This window comes from Oncorhynchus masou, unplaced genomic scaffold, assembly GCF_036934945.1.
Source record: "Oncorhynchus masou masou isolate Uvic2021 unplaced genomic scaffold, UVic_Omas_1.1 unplaced_scaffold_1820, whole genome shotgun sequence".
In the NCBI taxonomy this organism is placed as follows: domain Eukaryota; kingdom Metazoa; phylum Chordata; class Actinopteri; order Salmoniformes; family Salmonidae; genus Oncorhynchus; species Oncorhynchus masou.
The window spans coordinates 97,501-106,081 of record NW_027008335.1 but is presented as its reverse complement, the minus strand read 5'-3'; the positions used below and the strand labels follow the sequence as shown (position 1 = coordinate 106,081).

Sequence of the window (8,581 nt, the reverse complement as noted above, 5' to 3'; positions counted from 1 at the left end):
TGATTGTATAGCAGTAGGCTACAGGGATTCTAAATGCCCTCTGATTGTATAGCAGTAGGCTACAGGGATTCTAAATGCCCTCTGATTGTATAGCAGTAGGCTACAGGGATTCTAAATGCCCTCTGATTGTATGGCAGTAGGCTACAGGGTTTCTAAATGCCCTCTGATTGTATAGCAGTAGGCTACAGGGATTCTAAATGCACTCTGATTGTATAGCAGTAGGCTACAGGGATTCTAAATGCCCTCTGATTGTATAGCAGTAGGCTACAGGGATTCTAAATGCCCTCTGATTGTTTAGCAGTAGGCTACAGGGATTCTAAATGCCCTCTGATTGTATAGCAGTAGGCTACAGGGATTCTAAATGCCCTCTGATTGTATAGCAGTAGGCGACAGGGATTCTAAATGCCCTCTGATTGTATAGCAGTAGGCTACAGGGATTCTAAATGCCCTCTGATTGTATAGCAGTAGGCTACAGGGATTCTAAATGCCCTCTGATTGTTTAGCAGTAGGCTGCAGGTATTCTAAATGCCCTCTGATTGTATAGCAGTAGGCTACAGGGATTCTAAATGCCCTCTGATTGTATAGCAGTAGGCGACAGGGATTCTAAATGCCCTCTGATTGTATAGCAGTAGGCGACAGGGATTCTAAATGCCCTCTGATTGTTTTTTAACAGATTTCTTTCATGTTGTATATAATGTAGTATTAGATAGTATTCGTTTTGAAAAACACTGCTAGTTTATACATCTACTCTCCTGTTCCCAGTCCTCAGGTTGCCACTCGTCTCCTGGCCCACAAGATCCAGTCTCCCCAGCAGAGAGAGGCTCTGCAGGCCCTCACAGTAAGATAACACACCATCATATTGTTATACTATAGTAATAACTATATAATACTGTTGTAAACCCCCCTCTACGTATCGGAAGATCCAGTCTCCTAAGCAGAGAGAGGCCCTTCAGGCCCTCACAGTAAGAGGTTGAAAGATATGAAGGAAATGCATTGTGTGGCTTCTCTTGGCTCTTGTGGGTTCTGTCACGTGAAGGAGCGCCCAGGGTTTCACGCGTTGCTAGTTAGTGACGCGAGAGAGAGAACTGGAACTAGAGTAAAGAGAGAGAGAGAGTGAGAGAGAGAGAACTGGAACTAGAGTAAAGAGAGAGAGAGAGAGAGCGAGAGAACTGGAACTAGGTTAAAGAGAGAGAGAGAGAACTGGTACTAGATTAAAGAGAGAGAGAGAGAGAGAGAGAGAGAACTGGAACTAGATTAAAGAGAGAGAGAACTGGAACTAGATTAAAGAGAGAGAGAGAGAACTGGAACTAGATTAAAGAGAGAGAGAGAGAGAGAGAACTGGAACTAGACTAAAGAGAGAGAGAGAGAGAGAGAGAACTGGAACTAGAGTAAAGAGAGAGAGAACTGGAACTAGAGTAGAGAGAGAGAGAGAGAGAACTAGAATAAAGAGAGAGAGAGAACTGGAACTAGAGTAGAGAGAGAGAGAGAGAGAGAATTGGAACTAGAATAAAGAGAGAGAGAGAGAGAGAGAGAGAGAGAACTGGATCTAGAGTAAAGAGAGAGATAACTGGAACTAGAGTAAAGAGAGAGAGAGAGAGAGAACTGGAACTAGAGTAAAGAGAGAGAACTGGAACTAGAGTAAAGAGAGAGAGAGAGAGAGAACTGGAACTAGAGTAAAGAGAGAGAGAGAGAATTGGAACTAGAATAAAGAGAGAGAGAGAGAGAGAACTGGATCTAGAGTAAAGAGAGAGAACTGGAACTAGAGTAAAGAGAGAGAGAGAGAGAGAGAGAGAACTGGAACTAGAGTAAAGCGGGAGAGAGAGAGAACTGGAACTAGAGTAAAGAGAGAGAGAGAGAGAGAGAGAGAACTGGAACTAGAGTAAAGAGAGAGAGAACTGGAACTAGAGTAAAGAGAGAGAGAGAGAGAACTGGAACTAGAGTAAAGAGAGAGAGAGAGAGAGAACTGGAGCTAGAGTAAAGAGAGAGAGAGAGAGAGAGAGAGAGAGAGAGAGAAAGAACTGGAACTAGAGTAAAGAGAGAGAGAGAGAGAAAGAACTGGAACTAGAGTAAAGAGAGAGAGAGAGAGAACTGGAACTAGAGTAAAGAGAGAGAGAGAGAACTGGAACTAGAGTAAAGAGAGAGAGAGAGAGAACTGGAACTAGAGTAAAGAGAGAGAGAGAGAGAACTGGAACTAGAGTAAAGAGAGAGAGAGAGAACTGGAACTAGAGTAAAGAGGGAGAGAGAGAGAGAGAGAGAACTGGAACTAGAGTAAAGAGGGAGAGAGAGAGAGAACGAACTGGAACTAGAGTAAAGCGGGAGAGAGAGAGAACTGGAACTAGAGTAAAGAGGGAGAGAGAGAGAGAGAGAGAGAGAGAGAGAGAGAACTGGAACTAGAGTAAAGAGAGAGAGAGAGAGAGAGAGAGAGAGAGAGAGAGAGAGAGAACTGGAACTAGAGTAAAGAGAGAGAGAGAGAGAGAAACTGGAACTAGAGTAAAGAGGGAGAGAGAGAGAGAGAGAGAGAGAACGAACTAGAGTAAAGAGGGAGAGAGAGAGAACTGGAACTAGAGTAAAGAGGGAGAGAGAGAGAACTGGAACTAGAGTAAAGAGGGAGAGAGAGAGAACTGGAACTATGTGTTTCTATTGGCTAATAGCAGTAAGGACAATCTGTTGTTCCATGTAATGAATCTGTTGTTTGATGTGTTTCTATTGGCTAATAGCAGTAATGCCAAATTCAATGTTTCATCCTATACATTATATATATATATATATATATCTTTGATACCTTAAGGTATCTTAAAATGCCAAATCAGATAGCTAAGTGATCCTTGGTATGACCATCACAAAACAATTTCATGTGTTAGCATGTGGTGACACAGGGCCGTCCTTTGTTACATACCAAATGCACCCTATTCCCTATATAGTGCACTACTATAGACCAGGGCCCTATTCCCTATGTAGTGCACTACTTTTGACCAGAACTCTATTCCCTATATAGTGCACTACTTTTGACCAGGGCCATATTTCCTATATAGTGCACTACTTTTGACCAGAGCCCTATTTCCTATATAGTGCACTACATTTGACCAGAGCTGTCAAAGGGTGACATTTGGGACCAAGGCATTGTTAATGTTTAGGGCTGTGTGTGTGGGGTCATGTGATGCCTGTTGACGGTTAACTAAGGTTGTTGAATCTAAACTGTATTTCCTGTGTCTGGGATAAGATCTTAAAGGGATCTGTTCCACTAGTTTCATTCACTTCCATTCACTGGGAGGGAAAAGATTTTCCATTTGGGCTCCTAGACAGTGTAGATACACTTCCTGTAGAACCTCTAGAATTCTGACATCACTGTTTCCCGCAGGTTCTAGAAGCCTGCATGAACAACTGTGGCAAGAGGTTCCACAGTGAGGCGGCAAAGTTCCGCTTCCTCAATGAACTCATCAAAGTCCTGTCTCCAAAGGTATGAATAACCCCAATGGTTTTGTAAGGACTGTGTCTGTGGTCATCCCAAATGGAAGCCTATTCCCTATATAATGCACTACCAGGGCCCAAATGGCAGCCTATATTGACTGGGGCCCTGGTCAAAAGTAGTGTACTAGAAAGGGAATAGGGACCCATTTGTTAGGTTTCTGTGCAACAGTATCAGGAAGGAGTGATTGTGTTAAAGGGGAGTTGTGTTAATAATGTTTCCAGTGTAATCCAGTCAGTTATTCTATTAAAGGGGAGTTGTGTCTCCAGTGTAATCCAGTCAGTTATTGTATTAAAGGGGAGTTGTGTTAATAATGTCTCCAGTGTAATCCAGTCAGTTATTCTATTAAAGGGGAGTTATGTTAATAATGTCTCCAGTGTAATCCAGTCAATTATTCTATTAAAGGGGAGCTGTGTTTAGTGTCTCCAGTGTCATCCAGTCAGTTATTGTATTAAAGGGGAGTTGTGTTAATAATGTCTCCATTGTAATCCAGTCAGTTATTCTATTAAAGGGGAGTTATGTTAATAATGTCTCCAGTGTAATCCAGTCAGTTATTCTATTAAAGGGGAGTTGTGTTTAGTGTCTCCAGTGTCATCCAGTCAGTTATTGTATTAAAGGGGAGTTGTGTTAATAATGTCTCCATTGTATCCAGTCAGTTATTGTATTAAAGGGGAGTTGTCTCCAGTGTAATCCAGTCAGTTGTTGTATTAAAGGGGAGTTGTGTCTCCAGTATAATCCAGTCAGTTATTGTATTAAAGGGGAGTTGTGTTAATGTCTCCAGTGTAATCCAGTCAGTTATTGTATTAAAGGGGAGTTGTATTTAGTGTCTCCAGTGTAATCCAGTCCGTTATTGTATTAAAGGGGAGTTGTGTCTCCAGTGTAATCCAGTCTGTTATTGTATTAAAGGGGAGTTGTGTTTAGTGTAATCCAGTCAGTTGTTGTATTAAAGGGGAGTTATGTCTCCCGTGTAATCCAGTCCGTTATTGTATTAAAGGGGAGTTGTGTTTAATGTCTCCCGTGTAATCCAGTCAGTTATTGTATTAAAGGGGAGTTGTGTTAATGTCTCCAGTATAATCCAGTCAGTTATTGTATTAAAGGGGAGTTGTGTCTCCAGTGTAATCCAGTCAGTTGTTGTATTAAAGGGGAGTTGTGTCTCCAGTATAATCCAGTCAGTTATTGTATTAAAGGGGAGTTGTGTTAATGTCTCCAGTGTAATCCAGTCAGTTATTGTATTAAAGGGGAGTTGTATTTAGTGTCTCCAGTGTAATCCAGTCCGTTATTGTATTAAAGGGGAGTTGTGTCTCCAGTGTAATCCAGTCTGTTATTGTATTAAAGGGGAGTTGTGTTTAGTGTAATCCAGTCAGTTGTTGTATTAAAGGGGAGTTATGTCTCCCGTGTAATCCAGTCCGTTATTGTATTAAAGGGGAGTTGTGTTTAATGTCTCCCGTGTAATCCAGTCAGTTATTGTATTAAAGGGGAGTTGTGTTAATGTCTCCAGTATAATCCAGTCAGTTATTGTATTAAAGGGGAGTTGTGTCTCCAGTGTAATCCAGTCAGTTATTGTATTAAAGGGGAGTTGTGTCTCCAGTGTAATCCAGTCAGTTATTGTATTAAAGGGGAGTTGTGTTTAGTGTCTCCAGTGTTTTCCAGTCAGTTGTTGTATGAAAGGGGAGTTGTCTCCAGTGTAATCCAGTCAGTTATTCTATTAAAGGGGAGTTGTGTTAATGTCTCCAGTGTAATCCAGTCAGTTATTGTATTCAAGGGGAGTTGTGTTAATGTCTCCAGTGTAATCCAGTCAGTTGTTGTATTAAAGGGGAGTTGTCTCCAGTGTAATCCAGTCAGTTATTCTATTAAAGGGGAGTTGTGTTATCAGTGTAATCCAGTCAGTTATTCTATTAAAGGGGAGTTGTGTCTCCAGTGTAATCCAGTCAGTTATTCTATTAAAGGGGAGTTGTGTTATCAGTGTAATCCAGTCAGTTATTCTATTAAAGGGGAGTTGTGTCTCCACTGTAATCCAGTCAGTTATTCTATTAAAGGGGAGTTGTGTCTCCACTGTAATCCAGTCAGTTATTGTATGTAAGAACATTAGTCATCATTTAAGGTGTGATAGAGACTGATGAATGATCAAAGGCTTTTTAATGGGGGCTGTGTATCTGAGATAACAGTTGATTAATTAATTAACTCATTCACTGACCCTTCCATCCATCCCTCTTGTGCTTCTGCCTCCTCATTGCTTGCTCTTTTTTTTTTGGGGGGGGGGGTTACTGTAGAGCTCTTTGTGGTTTAGGCTGGGTTACTGTAGTTTAGGCTGGGTTACTGTAGAGCTCTTTGTGGTTTAGGCTGGGTTACTGTAGTTTAGGCTGGGTTACTGTAGAGCTCTTTGTGGTTTAGGCTGGGTTACTGTAGTTTAGGCTGGGTTACTGTAGAGCTCTTTGTGGTTTAGGCTGGGTTACTGTAGTTTAGGCTGGGTTACTGTAGTTTAGGCTGGGTTACTGTAGTTTAGGCTGGGTTACTGTAGAGCTCTTTGTGGTTTAGGCTGGGTTACTGTAGTTTAGGCTGGGTTACTGTAGTTTAGGCTGGGTTACTGTAGTTTAGGCTGGGTTACTGTAGAGCTCTTTGTGGTTTAGGCTGGGTTACTGTAGTTTAGGCTGGGTTACTGTAGTTTAGGCTGGGTTACTGTAGAGCCCTTTGTGGTTTAGGCTGGGTTACTATAGTTTAGGCTGGGTTACTGTAGTTTAGGCTGGGTTATTGTAGTTTAGGCTGGGTTACTGTAGTTTAGGCTGGGTTACTGTAGAGCTCTTTGTGGTTTAGGCTGGGTTACTGTAATGCTCTGTGTGGTTTAGGCTGGGTTACTGTAGTTTAGGCTGGGCTATTGTAGTTTAGGCTGGGTTACTGTAGAGCTCTTTGTGGTTTAGGCTGGGTTACTGTAGTTTAGGCTGGGTTATTGTAGTTTAGGCTGGGTTACTGTAGAGCTCTTTGTGGTTTAGGCTGGGTTACTGTAGAGCTCTTTGTGGTTTAGGCTGGGTTACTGTAGAGCTCTTTGTAGTTTAGGCTGGGTTACTGTAGTTTAGGCTGGGTTACTGTAGTTTAGGCTGGGTTACCGTAGAGCTCTTTGTGGTTTAGGCTGGGTTACTGTAGAGCTCTTTGTAGTTTAGGCTGGGTTACTGTAGAGCTCTGTGTGGTTTAGGCTGGGTTACTGTAGATTAGGCTGGGTTACTGTAGTTTAGGCTGGGTTACTGTAGTTTAGGCTGGGTTACTGTAGTTTAGGCTGGGTTACTGTAGATTAGGCTGGTTTACTGTAGATTAGGCTGGGTTACTGTAGTTTAGGCTGGGTTACTGTAGTTTAGGCTGGGTTACTGTAGTTTAGGCTGGGTTACTGTAGTTTAGGCTGGGTTACTGTAGTTTAGGCTGGGTTACTGTAGTTTAGGCTGGGTTACTGTAGAGCTCTGTGTGACTGCTGCTGAAGTATAAAGGGCTTTAGAAAATACATGTGATTGATTGATCTACAGTTCCTGGGTCAGTGGCGTGGTGCGGAGGTGATGCTGAAAGTGTGTGTGTGTGTGTGTGTGTGTGTGTGTGTGTGTTAACAGTTCCTGGGTCAGTGGCGTGGTGCGGAGGTGAAGCTGAAAGTGTGTGTGTGTGTGTGTGTGTGTGTGTTAACAGTTCCTGGGTCAGTGGAGTGGTGTGGAGGTGAAGCTGAAAGTGTGTGTGTGTGTGTGTGTGTGTGTGTGTGTGTGTGTGTGTTAACAGTTCCTGGGGCAGTGGAGTGGTGTGGAGGTGAAGCTGAGGGTGACGGAGGTTCTGTACAGCTGGACTTTGTGGCTCAAAGAAGAACCCAAGATTCAGGAGGCCTACCGCATGCTGAAGAAACAAGGTCCATTACAACACCTCAGAGCCTTAGAACTCTAGCACCTTAGAACCAGGAGGCCTGTCGCTCAGGAAACGAGGTCTGTTACTGCTCAGAACCGTTATACCTTAGAACCAGGAGGCCTGTCGCTCAGGAAACGAGGTCTGTTACTGCTCAGAACCGTTATACCTTAGAACCAGGAGGCCTGTCGCTCAGGAAACGAGGTCTGTTACTGCTCAGAACCGTTATACCTTAGAACCAGGAGGCCTATCGCTCAGGAAACGAGGTCTGTTACTGCTCAGAACCGTTATACCTTAGAACCAGGAGGCCTGTCGCTCAGGAAACGAGGTCTGTTACTGCTCAGAACCGTTATACCTTAGAACCAGGAGGCCTATCGCTCAGGAAACGAGGTCTGTTACTGCTCAGAACCGTTATACCTTAGAACCAGGAGGCCTGTCGCTCGGGAAACGAGGTCTGTTACTGCTCAGAACCGTTATACCTTAGAACCAGGAGGCCTGTCGCTCGGGAAACGAGGTCTGTTACTGCTCAGAACCGTTATACCTTAGAACCAGGAGGCCTGTCGCTCGGGAAACGAGGTCTGTTACTGCTCAGAACCGTTATACCTTAGAACCAGGAGGCCTGTCGCTCGGGAAACGAGGTCTGTTACTGCTCAGAACCGTTATAACTTAGAACTCTAGCACCTTAGAACCAGGAGGCCTGTCGCTCAGGAAACGAGGTCTGTTACTGCTCAGAACCGTTATAACTTCAAATCAAAATCAAATCAAATTTATTTATATAGCCCTTCGTACATCAGCTGATATCTCAAAGTGCTGTACAGAAACCCAGCCTAAAACCCCAAACAGCAAGCAATGCAGGTGTAGAAGCACGGTGGCTAGGAAAAACTCCCTAGAAAAGCCAAAACCTAGGAAGAAACCTAGAGAGGAACCAGGCTATGTGGGGTGGCCAGTCCTCTTCTGGCTGTGCCGGGTAGAGATTATAACAGAACATGGCCAAGATGTTCAAATGTTCATAAATGACCAGCATGGTCGAATAATAATAAGGCAGAACAGTTGAAACTGGAGCAGCAGCACGGCCAGGTGGACTGGGGACAGCAAGGAGTCATCATGTCAAGTAGTCCTGGAGCATGGTCCTAGGGCTCAGGTCAGTTGAAACTGGAGCAGCAGCACGGCCAGGTGGACTGGGGACAGCAAGGAGTCATCATGTCAGGTAGTCCTGGGGCATGGTCCTAGGGCTCAGGTCCTCCGAGA

At 43.7% G+C, this 8,581-nt stretch overlaps 1 protein-coding gene across 1 annotated transcript in view; it reads left to right on the top strand.

Moving 5' to 3' along the window:
* Positions 1-762: 762 nt before the first annotated feature.
* The window catches only part of LOC135532328 (ADP-ribosylation factor-binding protein GGA2-like), a gene marked incomplete at its 5' end in the record, with an annotated part of 24,821 nt that continues 17,002 nt past the window's right edge, over positions 763-8,581 (top strand). The window contains 4 exons of the mRNA XM_064959895.1: positions 763-838; positions 3,359-3,457; positions 7,130-7,156; positions 7,244-7,340. Coding sequence (XP_064815967.1) covers positions 763-838; positions 3,359-3,457; positions 7,130-7,156; positions 7,244-7,340 — 299 coding nt within the window. The remainder of the gene's footprint in view (positions 839-3,358; positions 3,458-7,129; positions 7,157-7,243; positions 7,341-8,581) is intronic.